The 24,006-nt window shown below is 35.8% G+C and overlaps 1 protein-coding gene across 8 annotated transcripts in view; it reads left to right on the forward strand.

Annotated features, from left to right (window-relative positions):
* Positions 1–24,006, forward strand: part of THO2 — a 323,352-nt gene that overhangs the window by 259,451 nt on the left and 39,895 nt on the right. For all 8 annotated transcript variants that reach the window (XR_016249455.1, XR_016249456.1, XR_016249457.1 and 5 more), the window contains one exon: positions 23,773–23,928. Coding sequence is in view for 5 of the 8 variants with exons in the window: in XM_089385721.1 (XP_089241847.1) it covers positions 23,773–23,928 (156 nt within the window). In the remaining 3 variants the exon portion in view is untranslated. The remainder of the gene's footprint in view (positions 1–23,772; positions 23,929–24,006) is intronic.

Below are 24,006 nucleotides of genomic sequence, written 5' to 3' on the forward strand. Positions count from 1 at the left end.
TGAGTTTGCTGCAAAGTTTGAGGAGGAACTCTCATTAGTTTCTTGCCTTTCTACCAACACAATTCTAAGGAATGAGTGGTGTGTGGACAATGGGGTATCTCATCATATGACATCAACCCAACAATGATTTACATGTCTAACTGAGTAGGACTTAGTAGTATAGGTGGAGTTTGGTCATGATTCCAACTTTTTAGTAGTAAGTGTTGGTTTAATTTCATTCTAACTTTATTTAGGGTGCTCTTTGGACTTTAAGGATGTGTTATTTATTCTAGGGATCAAGAGGAAATTGCGTTCGGTCTTGGAGTTCAAAAAAGTGCAAGTATCTATCAAGCTGGAAGGATCTAGCCTAAACATAGCTCAGGTGATTGGGATTAGAGAAGGTAATTTGTATAGGTTGTAGGGTAAGCCTATTGGAGCCCTCATGCACAGGAGTGACAACTTGTGTGAGTTATGGACAAGAGAACAGGGAACCTACATTATAGAGCATTGTTGATTTTGAGGCAGATGGTCACAAGTCTTTTAGATTTAATTGTTAATCTACAATGCATACATAGAGGGTGTGCGCATGGCAAGTATGTCAAGGTTGCTTTCACAAGCAATGAGCATAGGTGTAAGGAGATTTTGGACTTGATACATTCAGATGTGTGTGGACCATGGTTAGTAGCATTGATGTAGGGACGCATGCATTATGTCTCATTCATTGATGATTACTCTCAAAAGACATGGATCTATTTTCTAAAGACAAAGGATGAAGTATTCAACATGTTTCGACAATTTAAGGCTCTTGCGGAGAACCAAACAAGGAAGAAGATCAAAGTGCTAAGATTAGATAATGGGGGTGAGTATACCTCTAATGACTACAAGGGTTTCTACAGGAGGGAAGCGATTAAGAGGTAACTAATAGTATCATACAACCCATAACAAAACGAGGTTGCAAAGAGGAAGAACTTGTCTATCATAGGGGTTGCTAATGCCATGATCCATGATTAGGATCTGCTCATGTTTTTTTGGGTATAGGCATGTAACACAATAGTCTACAACTAGAACAATAGTTCTCATAGGATCTTGGGGGACAAGACACCAGAGGAGGCATTCACTAGTGTGAGCCATTTTCGTATCTTTGGTTGTCCAGGATACATACCTATATCTATAGAGAAGAGGGCCAAATTGGAGCCCTCCAACATGAAGGGTTTGTTTGTTGGATATAGTGAGACTCCCAAGGCTTATAGGATTTATGTTCCAAAATAGAGAAAATTAGTGGTGAGTAGGGATGGGGAGTTTTAGGAGGACTTTGCGTCTAGGAAGTCAAATGAGGAGTAGGAAGCTTCGCAGGTGGAGCCTAATTCATCCACGACACTAACAACATCCATTCCAGGAAGTCAACCTTCAGGTGAGGAGGAGGATTTATTATCTTCTTCTAGTTCTATTGAGAGACTTTGATTGTTTACATAGACATTGAGGGATGCTAAGGAGCGTGTTGAGGCTCATAGGAGCACATTTAAGGAGAGCAGTGTTGTCGACTAAGATGTACACCTAAGTATGGGAAAAATTTTCAACCCCTCAAGGCATAGTCTTTAAAACACAATGCTCAGAAAAGGGGTTGTCACCTGTTCCCGACTCTCTTCGTTTAAGCTCTCTCCTAGGTAACCTAAGGGGAGTAGTCCCTAAAGGTAACTTTTAAAGGAAAACTTGTTGGAAAAAACAAGTTCTAGGAGAAAGAGGGAGAGACAATTACCATTGAATATAACTTGAATTAATGTTTAATTAGCAATTATAATTATTAATGGGCAATGTGGATATCAACAGATAGATTCAATCAATTAATCAATATGACATCAACAAGATAAAGAGTGATAGATGAGTGCCTTATAAATAATGCTCAAATGAAGATATAATACTTGCAAATGAGAATAATATTCCATTTTATAAGAATAGCTATGCTGCAAGGCAAGTATTAGTACAAGAGATAGCACAATATTGAAGTATGAGCGATAAGATAGAACTTGCAAGATAGATAAAACTTGTACTTTAAAGTGATGCTCAAAAAGATAGAACAATATTATAAGCCAATGAGAAAATATTTCAAATGACAAGTACATGAGAAATACAATGCAATATTGCAAGTAAGATGAAATGCTCACAAAGCAACAAATGCAAAATGAATGCAAGACTAGACTGTGTGATGCAAGAATCTTGTTTGATTTTAAATTATATGCCTAAACTATGGTGAAAGCATCCCCTCAATTTCTCAAAACTTGGTAAGGATTGAAGTGAACCGCTAGGAGGATAGGCCGAGGAGGCACTTAGTCCATCATTAACGATACCCACCTAGACTCCTTAGCAACCCACATGCCTTCGTTCCTACAAGGACTTGGTCACAAGAGAACTGCAAAGTCACGTGTTTAAACCTTTTCTCCAAACTCAAATTTATCAAATTGAATGAAAGTTAGGGAAGTTGGCCCTAAAATTTCTATCAACCAAGGTTATGCTTGTAGGTAAATTTTAAAGATGCAAGCCTAGATCTAGTATGCAATGAGATGCAAATGTGAGTGCAATGCTTCAATGAGTTACAATTAAATCAAGATGCTTTAAAGAGAGAAATGTCAATCCACTTACGATCAAGATTATGATAAACACTTAGAACAAAAGACTATAAGTAGACTAGCTTATAATAACCAATGAAGCATGTAAAGATTACTCAATGAAACAAAGCAAATGAAGGAAATGACAATTAGATCAAAACATTACAGCAATAACTCAAGAGCCTTAATAGAAATTGCTCTTTAAATAAATGTTCTCTTATAATATGTTATGACAAATAAAGCAAGAAAGATTTAGAAAATGCACAAGTAAATGATGACAAATGAGATTGCTAATTAGATGTAATTATAGAAATCAGAAAATTAGAGAGACTACTAGGATCTAAGATGCATATGATTTTAAGACAAAAATTACTTAGATGCAACTAGATCAAATAGCCACGATCAAAAGGGAAGATAATGAATAATCAAACTTAGATCTAACAATTGCCAAGTGATGCAATTCAAGGGATTAGATCTAAGAGTAAGAGCAATGAACATGAAATTAATCTAATGAAATGAGAGAAAATCAGTTAGGGATTAGATGAAGATCTAAAGACAAATGAAATGAAATTAAAAGTCAATCACCACCAAGAAGTCCTCCTTCTAAATCAGGAGGTGGGATACCATGGGGACAGCCCCAAGCTCCCTAAAAGAAAAGATATTTTATGAATGATATTACAAGGAGAACCTTCTTAGACAAAAAGAGAGGGTTTCAAATCGTCAAGGAAGGTTTTACATATTGAACTCTGAAGAAAGATCACTTCCTCAAGAAACCAGTGAAAAAATTTACAAAGCAAATGATAATAGATGTGCTTTACTGAAAATTGTTAAAATAACTCGCTCAAAACCTAAGTTACCAGGATTCGGATACGGATACGGATACGGATCCGGATCCGGATCCGCTAGTTTTTTGAAAATCTAAGATCCGGATACGGCAATGATACGTCACGTACAATCAATATATATATATTTTAAACTTTTAAAAAACACCTTAAAGCTAAAAAATCAAATACTCCATGAAACCATCAAACATTTTTAGAACATTGAATGATAAATCATAAAATCATAAATATGAAGATTAAAAGTTAAAACATTGAAATGGTGCATCGTCCCTCATACAAAGTAACAAAAAGGTCCAAGGATCATGATTCATAATATCATGAATGATAATAGTAAATACATTTACATATCCTCAAATGGATCTATATCTTCTGCATATTGCAACTCTACATCATGAATAGATGATGGGGGTCCTGGAATGTAGGAAGTTGCATCAGTAGGCTGGACTGGTGGTGGAACAATATCCTCAAGTAGGTTGAGGTGAGTCATGGCATTCAGTGTCAGGTTCAAGTCAGAGATCTCAGGCTCCACATCCCACATCCTGCTCGGACCTTTTTTATACTCTGGTTCAACATGTGATAGAAGACGGAGGTTGGAATGAACATAAACAAGGTCCTCAGCCTTTGCCGCTCCCAACCTGTTTCGCTTCACTGAATGGATGAAGCCATATGTACTCCAATTCCTCTCAGCTGATGAGGAACTAGCAACCTGTGATAACAACCTAGTGGCTAGAGTAGACAGATGAATGCTATCCCCACCATGGAAGCCCCACCAAGTAATAGGATCAAGATGTCCTCGATCATCCATAGCTACTGGATCTGAAAAGCTACCAGTAGACTGTACAAACTCTCCAAATTCTTGGCGGACTTCCATTGCAACTCCCATATCTCTATAAATTTTCTTCAAGGCTGTCTTGTATCCTTGTACCACTTCAGAATCTTTGTTTGGTGCTGCTCTACCAGGTAAAGACAAAGTTTTAGAATGATAGTATTTAGGGTGCAATGCATATGCCAGAAGGTGTAATGGCGTGGTCATTTTGTTCCACCTTTCTGTAACTATGTCCTTCACTAAATAATAGAATGTTTCATGAGGGTCATTTTCACTTGCCCTGATAATTTCCCTTATCCTCTCCAACATACTATCAATGTTTTCATAAACTTCCCCCAAGCAAAGTGTATCTGTATCAAATGCCCTGATCAAGGTCAAGATTGGTTCAGTCAACCGTAGAAGATATTGAACCTTGTCCCACCATGCATCATCAAGAATGATGGACTTGATTTTTTGCCCTCTATCAGAAGTGGAAGTCCTCCATGATTCCCAAAGAGGGTCAATGACCATTGCTTGTAGTGCTTGTCTCACCTCCACAAGTCTCTTTATGACAAGAGTGTGGGAGGCAAAACGAGTTTCAGCAACCTATAAGTTTCAAAAGGCCAAATCTCAAATGAGAAACATATATAAATTTGTAATTCAAAATAAGAATTTCATTATTTCTAATACAAATAGTATTGATTAAAAAAATTACCTTCAGTAGCTCCAACTTTGCAAAACCCCGATAAATGGCTTGGGACATTGAATGATTTGTTATGAACATTTGGATTTCTTTTGATGCTACATATATTTCATTAATCCATTCAATCTCACCAATCTTGGCAAGCATCAAGTTCAATGAATGGACTGCACATGGAGTCCAAAAGATGTGGTCATATCGACCCTCCACAATCAAACCTGCAGCTTTACAAACCTGTGCGTTGTCCGTAATGACTTGGACAACATTATGTGGCCCCACACTTTCTATTGCATCAATAAGAATTGTGGATATGAAAGATGCGTCTTTCTCTATTCCACTGCAATCAACAGCCTTCAAAAACATTGCCCCTTGGGGGCATACTGCAACAACATTAATTAATGGGCGGTTTCTTTGGTCTCTCCATCCATCAGAAATGATGGACACCCCTGTTTCTGCCCATGTATCCCGGATTGCCTGTAGCTGTCTATCCACGGATTGCCTTTCTGATGCCAACAAGGTAGTGCGGACCTTTTCATATCCAGGGCTTTTGTACCCCTTTGGCGCTTCATTAACTGCCTTAATCATTTGTTGCCAGTAAGGGGAACGCACCAAATTGAATGCTAGCCCATTTGCATAGATGCAACGAGCTACATGTTCATCAGCGATGTCTCTACCTTGATTATTGAAACACGCTTCAAGAGGGCCTAGAGTGGCCCTTTTATTAGATGTAGCAGCAGGCCTAGATGGCAATGGAGCCCTAGTTGTAGAACTTTGCACAGGGTGTTTTCCCTTAGCAAGTTTCCTATCAGCAGCTTCTTGCAAAGATGCATAGAATTTCATTTTTCCAGGACTCAAACCTTGGCCAGGTTTGCCATTTGCATCTTTTGGCCCGGTGCATACTTGCACCCCTGTGTTAGTTTGACCGGTGAGATGGGCCTTCACTCTAGTATATGAGCCATTTTTTATATCTTGGCATTCATTGCATTTCCATTTAAATGAACCACCTCCGGGATTTTTTCCAATAATCTCCACATACTGCCACAGAGGAGATTTTGGATCTGTTTTGATGATTTCCCCTTCACCATGCTCATGTTGTGATGGTTCCATTATGATAATGGTATAGAGTTACTTGCAACTGCAGTTAAAAATCAAATTATAATATATTAATATTATCTATAAACAATTAAAAATTAAATTGTAAATACATTAAAAAAAATTAAATTTAAAATTTAAATACATTTAAAAAATTTAAATAACATATATTAAATATTAAATTTTAATATAACTGTTATTATTATGTTATATTAATATAACATATAAATATAAATATTAAATAAATTAACAAATCAAATAACTGTTATATTAAAATTTAATATATATTATAACTGTTATTAAACGTTAATTATTTAATATATTAAACATTAAACTTTAAAGTTTAAACAACAATAAAGATACGGATAAACATAAAACATTATGATTAATATAATACATATATTACCGTTTATGTATTATATAAACGGACTGTAAATATAATAACATATATAACATATATATATAATAAACATAAATATTATAATAAACATATAACATATATATATAATAAACATAAATATTAAATAATATAAATATTAAATAATAACGACGAACATATAACATATATATATATAACGAATATATATACCGTGAATATAACATATATATTAATATACCGTGAATATATATAACATATATATATACCGTGAATATATATACCGTGAATATACGAATATACGAACATATAACATATATATATAACGAATAAACATTAATAATAACCGTGAATAATACCTGTTAGCGTATTATAGTAACAATAAACATTAACAATAATAACCGTGAATAATACCTGTTAACGCCGCTTAAACCCTCGCTTCTAAAACTTTTGCCGGCGTGAACAGTCTGCCCGACTGTGTTAACACCGCGTGCAGGGGAACCGGCGCCGGGAACTGTGATAACACTGCGTGCAGTGGGCCCGCAACCAAAAATTACTGTGCAGGAGGGGCCGGCGGTCGGAACGAGTCAGTTTGTGCAGGAATGGCGACAAAAGAAACAGTGAGTCGGACAAAAGAAAGGTTAAACAATATGCGGGTGCGGGACCACAAAAACCTAAAAAAATATCTGCTTTTTGACTTTTCGTCCACCTATTACCGCTTCCGGCGGTCACCGGCGGGATCCGTATCCGGTAAAGTCGAGCCGTTTCAAAAATCTGCGTTATTAAAAATACGTATTTTTCACCGTATTTTGGAGTATCCGGATCCGGATCCGGTTCAGATCCGTGGATCCGGCGATTCTCCACCTGGCTGTGCCGGATCCGGTAACTTTGCTCAAAACCACCAGCTGAAATACGTCCTTCACGAAGACAAAATGAAGCACTCTTTTGCTCACGACCAGGAGGAAAATAAGCCTCAGAAGCTCACGACCAAGAGGAAAATAAACCTCAGAAGCTCACGGCCAAGCCCAAAAAAATAGCCCAAAATTATAATTGAAACTTTATAAAAATTTTAAGAGAAATTTATTTAAAATGTCAAGCTTCAAACTCTTAAATTTTTTTGGCTATCTGTAGAACATCCAAGCCAAGAGTGCTTTCATACCAGGGGAAGAATCTCGACTTCTTTGGCTCTCGACTAAAGGAAAAAATGCTCCAAAAAGAAGCTTACGACCCTCACAAAAGATCAAAAATAATTTCCAAGCTTCAAACAATTTATCCCTTGCTAAAAATTTAAGGAAAGCGAAAATTTGGTTTCCTTTATTTTGCTTGTCGTCTCACCAACATTTTTATTTCAGATCTGCAAAGAATCATTGAAACGCCAAGTGTGACTTATTTCAAATCGATTTTGAGAAAAACGTTTTAGAATTTTTTTATGAAATTTATTTAATGAAAGCCCTTGAATAAAGCTTGCTTAAATGAAAAAAAGATACTCCCTTTGCTTGCGGCTTGCAAAAAATTTAGCTGAAAAATGGCAGAAAGTTCCCAAACAAGAAATTGATCCTCCAAGAAATGAAGATGACCTCCAAAAATTTTCGCTTTCCTTAAAACCTTGAAAAGTTTTGGCTTCTTTGCTGAGAATGTAAAGGAATCATGGCTAGGCTCTTGGCCTTGATGGGGAGGGCTAAAAACCCTTGTGGTTGTTGATGGAAGAGCCTACAAATAATCTTTCCTTGCCAAATCTGAGTTTTCTACCTCGCAAGACCCTAGCGACCACGGTATGAGCAGGACGAACTGAGGCTAGAGGGTTTGAGAGCAATGAGTAGGGGTTTTACTCCATAAAAAATTTCGTTTTTGCCTTTGATGCCTAAAATTCACCTGCAAAACAATATTATCAAGAAATCCAAATCGAAATCCTTGCCATTGTCTTCAAATCTACAAGAAAACAATGAAGAAAAACACCAAAAATATATATAAGCTGAACAAAATTATATATACAAGGGTTATATGGAAAATCTATTTACAAATCTACAATAGCTAAATTAAAGGAATATGAGTAAAACTTCATTCCTTGATTATCAAACCATAGCTCTATATTAGCAGAGCTATTCAATAAAAAGCACTATAGAATAAGAAAAAATTGAAGATAAATAAGTTTTTATGGAGCAAATGGCAAGAAAACTCCCTTAAAATTCCGAATGATAAGTCTTCGAACAATCCCACTTTGGTTTCTTTAGCTTTTACGCCCTGAGTTGTTGGTTAGTTCAGCTGAGAATGTCCACAAGTGCCCAAGATCTAATCAAATAAAATAAATTTCTACACACTTACGAAAAAATTGTTAGATCCACAAGAATTGGATGGCATAATGAGAAGGAAGTCTAGGGATTTAACCGAGAACTCACTAGATATGCCCAATCTAAAGTGTTTCTCCAATTCAAATAATGATGCAAAGTAACTATACACTAATAAATCCAAACGGCAAATGGAAATGACAAGTTATAACATCCGTAGAATATGAAGCATAATAGATCAGTGTGATTTTACCATAAAAGAATGAAGAATAACACCATAGCTTCCCCCCAAAGACTACCTTTTATTGCTGGAGAAACTATCACAAATGGAGTAGAGCTTCACTTAGCCAAGAGCTCGAAAATTTTCATGTGTTACAATGAGGAGCTTTGAGCTCAATTTATAGAAAAAATGAAAGACCTAGATTCCTCTCCAAGTGAAATCGGATAGGTCCAATGAATTGCACAAACTTGACTTGATCCAGAGAAAAAATAAATGGCTAGTTGAAAGCTTGATCCACGTCAAAATAATCTTGACCCTTGATGAAGCTCGACTCCCCTTGATGATGGAGCTGGATTGACCAAAAAATTTGATCGTGGACTAAAAAATTTTTTTTCCATTTTTTTTTTTGGACCAACGAATTTCTTGTGGGATTTTTCCTGCTTGATTTGTGGAGTTTCCTTTCTTGGGAAAGTGCGCATCCTTTTTTGAATATTTCGCTTGGAGAGAATTTTATTTTTCTTTCATTTAATTTTTTGACCAATATTCGGCTAATTGTTTTGCCAATTTTTTGTCAGAAAATCAAAATATGTCTCTAGAGGGATATAAACATATTTTTCCACGCTCAAAGTGTGTCCAAATAGAAATTTGCGGTGTGAGGTGTAATTTTAAGCACTCATACCTCCTACAACTTCTATAGACAACGCTTTTTACATCTTTTCATCAAATATTACAAAAAAAATCCCGTTCAATGAGGGAATTTCGACAATTAAAAATTGATCCCTAGAAACAACCAAATTCTGCGAAACTTTAGACATGATATAGCATTGTAATTTACATCGATTCTATACACTAAGACTCACCTAAGACCTTATTATCAAGCCTCACTTTAGCTTTGCGACATGTGTGGGAGAAAAACTTAACCAATTGTTTAGTGTTGAGAAACACAAATAATTAGCTAGGGAAAAAAACTTGCTAGAGTGAAAACTCTCTGGAATTTTTTTTAAGTTACCTATAGGTGTTACATGGCTTTATAAACATACTAGAATCATTTTGAGATCATGGCCCCATAAGGCTGTAGAATTTGGATTTCAATATGATGACCAAAAGTTGCATGGTAATGATGAAGCTCTGAAAATTTTGACTGCTCTGGACTATACTCTGTTCATAGAGTGGTTGACACTTGAGTGGTCAACAAGCAGGTCTCTGAAGAACTTTTCAACTTATATGTCGCCGATGAGAAACATCATTGGTTCTCTGCCCACCAATTTTTAGGAGACAACAAATCAACAAGTATGGTGAGATGCTATGGTGAAGGAGTACAACTCCATCATGAAGAATGATGTGTGGGATATTATGCCGAGATTAAAGGGGAAGTTTGTTGTTAATCCTAGGTGGCTCTTTAAGATCAAGTGTACTGCATATGGTGGCATTGGGACGTTCAAGGTGAGGTTTATGGTGAGAGGGTTCTGCCAGAATGGTGTGGACTAGGAGCAGACATTTGCTCTGGTCACTACGTACACTTTTGTTAGAGTGGTGATGCCTATTGTTTCAATCATGTTATGGATGATACAACAGATGGATGCAAATAAATTGTTTTGTAATGGAGTCTTTGGGGAAGAGGTGCACGTAGAGCAATTTGAGGGATTTGAGGTACATGGGAAGGAGTCTTATGTGTGTGGGCTTAAGGAAGCCTTATATGGACTCAAGCAGGCACCAAGAGCATGGTCTTCTAGGATTGTTGGATATTTGCTGAATATGCGCTTCACTAGTATTGAAGCAAATCCCAACTTGTACTTCATAGTTGTTGGGATTGCTTATTTTGGTTGTTTACATAGATGATTTGTTTCTCACAGTTGCGTAGATGATTTGTTTCTCATAGGTGCAAAGAAGCTCATAGCAGGGTGCAAGGTAGATTTTACAGGTGAGTTTGAGATGAGGGGCATTAGCTTGATGCATTACTTTTTGAGGTTGGAGGCTTGGCAATCATTGGGGAAGATTTTCCTTAGACAAGAGAAGTATGCAATAGAGATTTTGAAGATGTTTCAAATGGAGGATTGTAAGCCTATGGTGACACCTATGATCACCAATTTGAAGAATGTAATGAATTCATATTCAGATTTCATGGATCTTGTTGTCACTCAAATTATACAGGCGAGGTGCGACAACTATTAGGCCGGGGGTTGTCACTCTGATCCCTGACCTCTCCGTTTTCGTTGTCTCCCTACAACAGGCTATGGTGGGTACTCTGTATGAAATGTGAAGATGGAAAGACTCGTCAGAAACTGACAAGTCCGGGAGACACAACTGAATGGCCTAGAAACATGGTTATTTTAGCGAGTTTAAGGATTAGATTAGATTATCTTGAGAGACCAGTGCGTTAATGGAGTCAAATACTTGCTTAATGTAAATTATTTACCAAGTAACTGGATGAGTAGTTGCTGCCTTAAGATGCCTTGCTATCCTATATGAAATGCAACAAGTGATATGCAAGATCTTTGTTTATTTTAGATTATATGCCTAACTAGATGAATCCTTTCCCTTAGTTGTTTTGAGGCTACTTTGTAGAGTAGGTTGTGGTGAGAAACCAAGGGAAAGAAAATTATGGCTTGATTAACGATCCGTCCCCTTGAGTTCTAACCACCTGATGCCTCCGACGCTGCAGAGACTATGGCTCAACGACTGCAAGGTCACCGTGTTAACCACTAAAGAGGGTTAGACTTCACAGGCTAGGTGAGAAAGGTGGTCCTAAGGGTCTTTCAACCAAGCTTATGCTTGGAGGTAAATCAATTAAATGCAAGTCTAATGCTAGAATGCAAATGTAAGATGAAGTAATGCTTCAATCATATTATTAATTAGATTAAGTACTCCAATAAGATAAAATATTTAAATTCACGCTCTTGTAGTGATATTCAATATGAGAGCAATTAAATGAAGCACATAAAGAGTAATTGAAAAACTATCTCAAGTGAAGCAAGATAAACAATTGCAGTGAAACAGAAGTGCGCAATTATCAAGAGATTAGTTATTATTGTGCTACTTAATGTTACTTAAGATCAAACTGAAGCACTTAATGGGACAAGGCTAACAATTCCAATTAAAGCTTATCAATTATGTCAACAAGACCTTATCTAATGATTAATTTTTCAGTGATTAGGCAAGTTACCACTTATATCATAAACCAATGAAGCACATTAGATGACAATAGAGACAATCTCAAAATGAGATTGGTAATAGTGATAAATAATGGATGCTAATGTGATGATGCAAAGATGCAAGAGGAATATCAAGACAATACTATTATCTAGATACCAATGCAACTTAAGACATTAGAGAGCTCCTTTTACACTAACTCACTATTATAGAACAGCAAACAAGTTACTCAATAGCAATCCCAAAAATCACTTGAAAACAATCACTATTTCAGCAATAAACCTTCAGCAATTAGAGAGATGACCTTTAGACTTGTGAGGCTTATTAAAATTTGGTTTTAGGGACTGATCAGACTGTTTTAACGATGATTTCTTAGTGTATTAGGCTTATTTAGATGAGTTTTTAAGAGCAATATATCAGCAATTGTTGTTGTAACACTTACATTAGACTGCTGCAAACTTATATAAGATTTCTGAAATATATATCATACCTCAAGAATATATAGGACAAACCAACATAAATCAACAAGATTGATGAATTAAACCCCTATAATCAAAGTATGATGCCTTATATGAGTTATTAGCTTATTAAGGGGTTACTTTGGCTTATTCTTTGATTTGTTTGCCACTGCTAACAAAAATTCAGATTGTTGTAGGTTATTATCCAATAGATGACAATCAATTATATGCCAATATGGACTCTTAAATGCAGAGATAGAAAAGGCCGTATGAAAGGATTATTTTTAATGCCAAGAAGAATAAGTTAGGCTAGGAAAAGACCACTGAAACCTCTAGATCAGATCTCTAAAATTTATATCAGACCTCTGAATATTCAAATCAGTCAATTGTTAACAGAGAGATCAACAACTTTTTTACAAGATCTATTCACATAAATGCATGAAAAACAAAGCCAAAACACTTATAATGTTCTTGAGATTAATATGTGATGTTTTTCGAGTGTTTCTAGGCTTGTTTCTCCTGAATTCAAGGTGTGCAATAAAATGTTCAGATTTGATTTGATTTATGCAACAAATGAAAGAGAAGGTAAGGAAAGAGATCAAACCCTCAAGGCCTCTAGGTCTATGTCTAATGGCTGATTTAGCTTGCCAAGGCTCCAATGAGGCTAGTCTTGGTCTTGAATTGCAAATTGTGGGCTTTCCAACAATTGCAATCACAAATGTAAGGCTGAAATAAAATAGATCAACCACCAAAACCCCACATCCAAGCTATAGAAAGCCCTCTAAACCCAGTGGCTAGGCCAACAATGGTCTCTAGCCCTTGCAATTAGGCCAAACTAGCCTCAAAACACCAAAAAATGCCTTCAAACTCAAGAATCCACCTGCAAAACAACTTCAGAAAATTACTTGCCCAGTAAAACATCAGTTGCTGCAGCAGAAAGACCCTCTAAGGCTAGCAACTTCCTCTTCCAGGTCCAATGTCTAGATTTGGTGATATGTGTTTTGTAGATCAGGTCCCAATAAGGGCCTATATAGTATATACCTTGAAGCCCAACAAAATCCTTTCCAAAATAAAAATGCTAGCTAGAAAATGGGTAAGACCCCTCAAAACCCCAGTTACTGGGCAAGAACCCTTAGATCTACAAAATAACTCACTTCTTCAAATTGATGGGGCTTTTATGTGCCAAAAGTCTTTAAACACAAAATCCTTACAACTAAAAACTAGATTTAGACAACCCACGTTATATATATAATATCAAAAAATCCCGAAAACCCCAAGATCTACAAAAATAAAACAAGGGTTAGAAATAATTTACAAATATTCACAATATGTACAAATTAAAAATACAAGCTCTCATTAGCAAAATATTTCTTTTTAGCCCAAGATCAAATAATTTTTTTTTGAGTACCCTCCTGCAAAATAATTTACCAAAATGAAAGCTTAGAGCCCAAATAAGGTCGAATCTTTTCCACAATCTAACTTGGAGCCTTAGGGCTAGTAGAGCAGATAAACTTAACATTAGACATATATATATATATATATATATATATATATATATATATATTATTAATAAACTTTGAATGATGGATACAATTGTGGGAGGCCCCTGGCTTAAACACTGCCTTGGGTGTCTCTTGGTTTACTTAATTAACTAATAATTACTGACTAATTGATTTTTACATAACATTTCCTTCGTCTTGAAAGTATGCTTTGTCCTCAAAGCATATGTAATGACAGGTGTTGTTGACGAAACACTTCTGTCTCCCAAGAAGCTTCTTCTTCTGGTAAGTCCTTCCACTTGATCAAGTATTCTTTGATTACTTGTGATCGCAACTTCTTTTCCCTGATGGAGATGATACCTTTTGGTTCTAGAATGACCCTTCCTTCGTCATCTAAAGTCGGAAGTGTTGTTTGTGCTGATTGATGTTCACCAAGTGCCTTTTTAAGGCAGGATACATGGAAAATGTTGTGAACACGACTTTTATTAGGAAGGCTTAAACTGTATGCTACTTGGCTGATCTTTTTGTTGATCTGGTATGGTCCATAAAACCTTGGTGCCAATTTGTTTTTTCCCTTTTGTTTTAAGGACAACTGCTTGTAAGGTTGAAGTTTAACAAATACCCATTCTCCAACTTCAAATTCTCTCTTTGTTCTATTTCAGTTAGCTTGTTGCTTCATACGATTTTGTGCATTATTTAGATTTTCTCTAAGAGTTTGGATGACTTTTTTGGGTTTCTTCTAACTGGTTTTTAACAGTTGGAAGTTTTGTTTCGATAATAGCAAAGTCCTTCCATTTCAGAGGTTCATAACCGTATAGAGCTTGAAATGGAGTCATTTGTTTGAGGATGGTAGGTTGAACAATATAATGATACAAGTCTTTGAACGTTGTTTGCAGCACAATGTGCCATTACATTCACGTCCTGAATGCGTTGAGCAATTTAGTAAGATTCAAGAAGCATTTCAGTGTTTAGAAAAATCATATGCTGAAGTTAAAGCATGTCGAAGGGAAATCAATAATAAGGAAGATAATAACGATAGTGAAGAAACGAAACTAGGTGAAGCAAGAGAAGAAGATGTTGATCAAAACGATGATAATGAAAATGAAAATGTAATAGATAATGATGAATATGTATCAAGGGCCATTCTTGACCATGATAAAGAATACGTTTTTCAAACTTTTGTTACTAATGAAATTGATAAAGACTTGAGTTCAACAATTAGAACTGAAGTTGTGGTAGATTATGAGAGGATAGATGGTATGATATTGGACAAGTCCAATGCAGGTCATCTCCTTCTAGGACAAGGTCAAGATGAGTGTAAGAAAAAAGCTATTTTGGTGGATAATCAGAATGATAGACTTGATAGGGAAGACACCCAACATAATTTTCATAAACCGATTGATCTTGAAGAGGAGGATTCTCGAGAAAATTTGAAGGATGACCTTGGGATTGCTAAGATCAAAACTGAAAATGTTGTGGGATCACTTGACAAACGTTTTTGGTGCAATATATTAGACAATGTATTGCGGCCTGCCATATTATGTCGCAGGACAAGGTCAAGATGAGTGTAAGAACAAAGCTATTTTGGTGGATAATCAGAATGATAGACTTGATAGGGAAGACACCCAACATAATTTTCATAAACCGATTGATCTTGAAGAGGAGGATTCTCGAGAAAATTTGAAGGATGACCTTGGGATTGCTAAGATCAAAACTAAAAATGTTGTGGGATCATTTGACAAACGTTTTCGGTGCAATATATTAGACAATGTATTGCGGCGTGCCATATTACGTCGCCTGAAACAAGTTGTGGAGAAACAACTTTCAAAAAAATATGAACATGTAATATATTGCAAGTTGTCAAAAAGACAACCCAACCTTTATGAAGATCACATTGCAAATATCGGTGAGTGGGCCATCTCGGAAGGCAAGGCTACCAACAATAACAATGGAGCAGATATGTATAATGTGGTAATAATGGGGCCTTCAAGTCACACCAACGGAACCATGGTTGAAATATACGATTCCTCTGCAAAGTCATGGGAGATCGTGGGAGATGTAATTCCAGCGCATCTGCATATAATACATGATTTGATTTTTTGCGATGGTTTTTTCTACACTCTGGGAATTGTACTAAGCAGAAATGAGTTGGCAGCCAAGACACTGGTTTTCAACTTGCAACAAGAACTACGGATGTGGATTGCACCACTGCCAACGTTGATAGAGAGTAATCTTGTGCATTTGTACAACGTGATCAGATGCGGGTCTCAGCTTTTAATGGTCTCGCTCAACATTCTCACAAATTTGTTTATCATTTGGACATTTTGTAAAAACTCCTCAAATTCTTCATGTTGGTGGGAGGAAATTGCCCGGATCCCTGCGTCGCTGGCGGAGCTAGTGTTAGATCCTTTTGACGACTGGAGTTTGGGAATAATAGGAGTGGGGGATTCAGTTTGCTTCATATCCACGCTGACTATCCCTCCATCACCTGCTTTGGTGTGGGAGTCAGAGCGGGAGGAATTGGAGACTCTGAAAAAGGAAAGCAATGACGTGGAAGGCTCTTATTATGCAGTTGCTTGTAAAGTAAAAGACTCGCCTGGTGTTCTCCCATGATGCCCTGTGAACACCCTCAGATTAAACTTCCGCACAATCTCAGATTATAACTCTTGCAGAATCTCCGTTTTAAAATCCCATCGGAAAATCGTTGGATTAGAAATCCCCGTGAAATCGACAACACCCACAACACGACCGTATATTGAAGAAGTCAAGGATGGGATTGCCCTCGACAATGATGAGATTGCTCCACGTTTCTCTTGCAGACCGACGATCTCCAGGTCACGTAGCAGCTGACATTCCTTTGCTGTTGTCATCCGCCAGTTTATCAGTTCCGACTGGCGAACAATCCATTCAATGATGCCAAGACCGTGTTCTTGGCCAACACAGTTTCTTTGTCGGCATTGCCCCTGTTTGGACTTGTTCTGGCCTGTCCAGTGGCTCCAGTTACGTCAGTTCAAACAACGACTATCATTCCTGCGTGGGTTGTCAACGGAGATAACTCGTGGGTTTAGGACGTGTTTGTGGTTGTCAAGAGACGGGTCTCAAATGACATGACACGAGGGTTCACCATCACACCGTTTAAAAAAAAATTAAAACGATTGACATCACTTGTTTTTTTCACAACTTATATAAGGGTGGTCTTATATATATATGACGAGGTTAATATATAATGGACAATAAACATTACATTAACACAATAATAATGATCTTATAATGTCATGATTTAATTAATTAAAATTATTTAATTAATTAAATTATTATATATATATATATATATATATATATATATATAGTGTTATATTGATAACTATTATATAAAGTTATATTTATAACTAATATATTATAATTATAATTTAATTAATTAATATCTGCGGAGACGACAACAACAAAGACAATTGCCAACAATATAGCTTTGAGGACAAAGCCCCTGAAGGAAGGGGATATGTTATGAATATAATCCATAACAAGTAAATAAATAAAACAAATATAAATATTAAATAATCAAATATTAATTAGGTTAAATAGTCATTAAGTTAACTGAAAAGGCATGTCTAAAAGACATGCCCATTCACGAAAGGACACCTGCTTAGGTATATAAATGCGGGTCCTCATTGTAACATCATCACTTATACATTTTATATATATATTAATAAATTATTATTTACAAATACCTGTGTGTATTTTTACATTCAAGTTTCCAAGCTATCAGTTTTTCTTGCTTCAGCCATAGTTTTTATGCTTCAAACCCCCTTAGCTTTGAGATATTAATTGGTTTGGACCATTCCTTTATAGCCTTGATCTTATTAGGATCTACTTTTACTCCTTCCTTGGATATTATATGTCCAAGCTACTCTAGTTCTTTCCCAAAAGTGCATTTGGACTTCTTGGCATAGAACTGATGCTCTTCTAATGCAGTAAGAACTTGCTCCAAATGTTGTAGGTGCTCCTTCCATGTTTTAATATAAATTAAAATGTCATCAAAGAACACTAACACAAACTTCCTTAGATATGGACGGAATAACTCATTCATAGTAGCTTGGAATGTTGGTGTATTGGTTAACCCAAAAGGCATTACTTTAAACTTGTAATGACCTTCATGTGTTCGGAGCGTCATTTTTTCTATGTCTTCCAACCTTAATATGATTTGGTAATACCTTGATCTTAAGTCCAATTTTGAGAAGTATTTGGCACCATGTAGTTCATCCAACATTCCACTGATAAAAAGAATTGGAAACTTGTTTTTAATTGTTATTTTGTTTAGTCCTTGATAATCGACGCATAATCTGAATGATCCATATTTCTTTCGAACTAATACAACTGGAGCAACATACAAACTTCTAATTTTTGTGATGATGCCACACTTTAAAAGATCTTGGACTAATCTCTCAATTTCAGTTTTTTGATGATGTGGATATCGATACAGTTTGATGTTGATGGGATTTGATCGTGCTTTGACTTCTATTGTATGCTCGATTGTTCTTTACGGAGGCTTCTTCATTGGAAGGTCGTGGAATACTTTTTCGTGCTTTTGAATTAGCTCTTGGACTTTTGGTGCTTCTTCGTTGACCAGATCTGAAGTTAACATTTCTAATTGATGACACTGTACTACATAAGTTGATGCTCCCTTTCGAATCATTTTTATCATCTAGGATGATGATACAATTTGATTCTCAGGTGGCTAGAACCCATATAACCTATATTTCTGCCCCTCCCATTTAAATTTTATAAATTGTTTTTGATGGTTGGCAGAGTAAGTGCCTAGGGCTTGAGGCCATTGGATACCTAGGACCACATCCACTCCTCCTAATGGTACAATGTAGAATGAAGACTCAAGATTATAGTCTTGAATTTGTATTTTGACATTATGGGATTTAACTAATTTGATGTTGGGCATGGGAAATGTGAAAATGATGAGTCTTTTTGCCATAGTTGAGTCCAAAAAGTTGTGGGTGCTACTAATATCGATCAAAACCATTACATTGCTCTTCTTGATATGTCCTTTTAACTTTAATGTCTGGGGCTGCGATATACTTGTCATGGCTGGTAATGATACTTGCAGACTATTCTCGTGATCTAGTTCTGGGGAAATTCTGGAGAATCTTCGATTTGTTCTCTATCTGATTTATCACTGTTTGAATCATTAATTGCTTCACATTTATACAAGTTCTTGGTCTCTTTTCCTTTAGCACATCTATGTTTAGGGTTCCACTTTTCGCCACAACGTTTGCACTTGCCGTCTTTCATTCTTTGCATTTCCAAGTTAGTTTTTTCTCCTTCACAAAGATGTGGTGGAACATATTTTGTGTTATCTGTGTTCGCAGCTTGGGAAAATCTTCGTCTCGAATATACTCTTTCAACTTTTGGCCACTGCATCTTTTCGTGCTTCTTTTCAACTTTTTTTACCTTCTGTCTTGCTAGTTCTATAGAAGTGATGTCATGAAGCTCAAGCTCAGCCTAGATATGGGGTTTGAGCCTCATGATGTATGACTAAATAAGAGGAGTTTCTGATGATCCAGTTTCTCGAGTAGCTAAAGTTTCCCATTCTCGAGTGCATTCGTCCACATGTCCTTTTTTTGGAAGTCTGGTAAGTGTCGAGAAGAACTCTTCTTCCTTGACACCTTGGAACCCTTTAAAGAATGCATTTTTGAATTTCCTCCAACTGATAGCAAGTGTCGTCTTTTTCTACCACATATACCACTTATATGCTTTTCCTTCCATTTGCATGGATGCATGCCAGATCTTTTCATATCATTGTCAATACTGTAAATCTCGAAATATTCTTCTGTTTTATTGAACCATGCAACACTGCACTTCTCGTTACTGTCAAATTCGAAGAGTTCAAATTTTTCTCTTCGTTGATATGTTGAAACTGTTGGAGTAAAGAGAGGGTATTGATTCGTAAGCTGCATATTTCAGAATTGATTCTAGAGGTGCATATTTTGAAAATTCGTGTTACTATTTTGTTGATTGGGTATGGACAATGCTTTTGGAGACTCAGGTTTCTCATGTGAGTCTGACAAGTTTGACGAATTAGGTGAATTGAGATGTTGAGTAGCTTCATTATTCTAGGGTATTTGATCCTGTATAATCTTCAACTTGTCACAAATACAAGCTAACATCACCATTGCTTGACTATGATTTAGATTCACCGTATTTGAAAGTATTGCATGATCCCTTTTAAATTCATTATGGTCTTGCTTAGACTAACTCTCTATTCTCTTTGATGTATCCTGGAGCACCTTAATTTGTTTGCCATGTCTAGTCACCTTAGTCTCAAGATCTATCAATTTTTAATTAAAGATTAAAATTGACCATCGATGTTGATGAAGACATTGAGCGTGTATGAGGTGGAGTATACTTATCTTCTTAACTTGATCCAATTTTTTTTTTTAAATATTGCCTCTCTTTTTTTCTTTTTAACTCTGAAACCGAATTCGTTGTTTGAGGGCCACGTGTTCGAATTTGGCGAATCATATTCGATTCGACCTAATTCGTGTCCGAATTTCGTGACATGTCGTGCCCGAATGGGCAACAATCGAATCTGGATCGTGTCACGAAATCCGAACACGAATTCGGCAAATCAGGCCCCGCACGGCCATAAAATGGCGGAAATGCTTCTATTTTGTATCATTTTGTGTCATTTCTTTTGCAAGAGGTGAGCTGTGAGTTTGTTGTTAGAAGTTTGGAGCAAGGAGCCAAGGGTTTGGAGCGTTTTCAAGGAGATTCAAGCAACAGGTAAGTGCATCTCCTCTCTATTTTTTGCATGTGTATTACAGCAATTTGTATATGCATTTCTTTTACAAATTTGTACATGCTTTGTTTATTTTTTTTATAGTATTCATTGCTCCATCAAGGGCAACAAGTAGGGGACAAAGGAAGGGGAAGAATGTCCCCATTGGAGATGCCCCTCCTCCCCAATTTCATCAAAGTCTGCCTCAAGTAATGTTGAGGGAAGACTTCCTCCTAAAGGTAACATTGAGAAATATCCCTTGTGGAAATATGTCACAAAAGAGGATGGACCAAACAGCAAGGGGAAGGGAGGAGGCAATGTGAATTGGAGATGCAACTTTTGCCACAATACTTTCACAAGCACATATTTTCGTGTGAAGGGCCATTTGTTGGCTTTACTAGGTTGTGGAGTTGGAGCTTGTACACAAGTTCCTTTACGAAAGAGGAAAGAAATGAAAAAAGAGTTCGCTGTTGGTATGGCAAATGTCGCTGCAAAATAAAAAGAACCAAGAACGATGACCCCCTTTCATTTTTGAGGAAAGGCAACAACAAATTTCCATTTGAGAGTACTATTGGGGGACAAACAGCAAAAAGAAAGGCAATTTCACTTGGTCCAATGGACAAGATTTTTTAAAAAGAGAAACGAGAAGAGCTTGATCCCACCATTGCTTTTTTTTTTTTTGTTCTATCAAAACTTCATATCCTTTAATGTTGCACACTCACTTCTATTTATTGAGATGTGTTGAACTCTAACTCACGGGTCTCGATCATGGTATGTGCCTCCTGGTTCAAAGAAGCTTAGAACCACACTGTTGACGAAGACAAAAAAAGAGGTGCAAAAAATGCTTGAGCCTATTAAAGCATCATGGCCAACATCTAGGGTTAGCATTGCTTCTGATGGATGGACAGATCCAGCACGACACCCATTCATCAACTTCATGGTGTCTTCCTTGAATGGTCCAATTTTCTTGAAAGCAATGGATACACTTGGAGAATACAAGGATGCACAATATATGGGTGAGTTGTTTATTAACTTGCCATGTTACCGGATCCGTCAACCCTGATGGCTGGATCCCCGGATCAGAAACGGATTCAGATCCGGATCCGTAGAGATCCGTCTGTCTTCTCTCCGTGTATAAATATATTGTATGTCGGAAAATTTTCTCTCAATGGGTAGAAAACTGTAATTCAGCACAAAATTTTTAAACAGAAATATCAACTCAAGTGAATTTCGAATGTTCGGAAATGGTTTAAAAATCCCTCCACGAAAATAAACTGAGTTGTTGGACGTCATAATTTACATTGAAATGTATTATTTTTAATACAATATATTATAAACTTTAATTAAGTGAATGACGCTAATGATAAGAACGAGCGGATATGAAGTCCAAGAGGGAGTTAGCGGGCCACAATTTATTTGACTGTATTATAAACTTTAATACAAATACATATTATAAACTTTATATTCTTTAATACAAATATATATTATAAACTTTAATACAAAGATATATTATAAACTTTATATTATTTAATACAAATACATATTATAAACTTTAATACATCTGACGTCAAGATTATAACCTACTTCTATTTATTTAGAAGATATTTTATTTAAAGTTTAAAAAGTAAGTTTATATTTTAATAAATTTTCAAGTTTGAAAATAGTTTTTCTAAAATAAGTTTAATAATTTGCTTAATATAAATAGTTATAACTAATAATTAATGTTTAAATATTTATAAATGATACATTAATTATCTTATGATTAACTTAATAATTATTTTTAAAGTATTATATTGAATTTATATATTTAAAAATTTCCATATGTTTTTTTATTTTTATATAAATTTAATTAATATTTATAAATGATACCTTAGGAATTACTTATATAATAATTATTTATTGTATATAAAAATTACATATTAAAAAATTATGTTTTTAATTTTATATTTATATAAATTTTAATTTTAAAAATTATAAAATATTTTATATTTGCTTGTACTTGCCGTTTCCGGATCCTGGCTTTTCAAAAAAATGGCGGATCCGTATCTGAATCCGGATCCGGATATACGGATCCGTATTCTGGTAACTTAGATTAAAGTTATTCAATATGTAGGTGTTGATTCTTGTGTGCAAATCATTGCAAATAATGCACCTGTTTGCAAGGCTGCTGGCACGATTGTGGAAGCTAAATATCCACAAGTGTTTTGGACACCTTGCATTGTCCTTTCATTGTAATCCATTGCTTCTGATGTGCTTTGGATTGGTAACATTATTGAGGATGCACGACATATCCGTAACTTTGTAGAAAATCATACAAATGCCCTAACTATCTACAGGTTTTGTGTCAAATGTGCATGAATTCATCTGATATTGCCTTTATGTTTATAAGTCACTTTATTAAAGTAAATTATTAAAGTGGAGCTTTTTAATTCTTGGAGTTGATTAAAGTCTAATAAAGTGTAATTTCATTACACGAGTGATTTAGATCAATTAAATTATACATTTAACAACGTTCATAGGATCTTCTAGCATGAGAATACACCTTATATGTTTGGCTGCCATGGAAATTACGATATATTTGTGTTGTGCTGCATGTGCTCTTTATAGGGACTGCACTACTCTACTCATTACAGTTTGCATCTATCATTAAACTATATTACTTCTTAGCTGTTGTTTCTTCTATAGTGTTACATCCTGTCCCATGCCTACAAAGATAAAACGTTAGGATGTACTTTTACAGCCCCATTAGCTACTTTTGGCTACCTGTGCATATCATAGTTATCATTTTTCCTTTTGTATGTTCTTCAAGAACTGTCTTCCTAATATGAGTCTTACAATTTTTTTTTTTATCACAAACATGCGTTCCAACCTTTTGGACAATGCTACAATGCTGCATGAGTTGTGTTCATTGTGTGTGTTCTTTTTATGGGTGAATGAGTTGTGCATGCTCTCATTTGTGGATTCTTTTGTTAACAGGTTCATTGGAAGTGGAGTGGGCGGATTACACGTTTACTTATACAATGTTTAGAATCAAATGAGTACATGGACATCCGTAATGCCTTGATAATTTTAACAAAAATTTCAAGTGTTTTTCCTGTCACAAAGAAAACAGGCTTTAATCTTGAAAAAAGGGTGAGAGTTTAGGTTAATATTTTTCTTGCATATCATAGATTACTTGCCAATCTTTTTAATATTTGATTTTTCTCTGCT

Source organism: Pinus tabuliformis, chromosome Q (assembly GCF_031772625.1).
Source record: "Pinus tabuliformis cultivar Carrire ecotype Pingquan chromosome Q, CPIR1, whole genome shotgun sequence".
Taxonomy (NCBI): Eukaryota; Viridiplantae; Streptophyta; class Pinopsida; order Pinales; family Pinaceae; genus Pinus; species Pinus tabuliformis.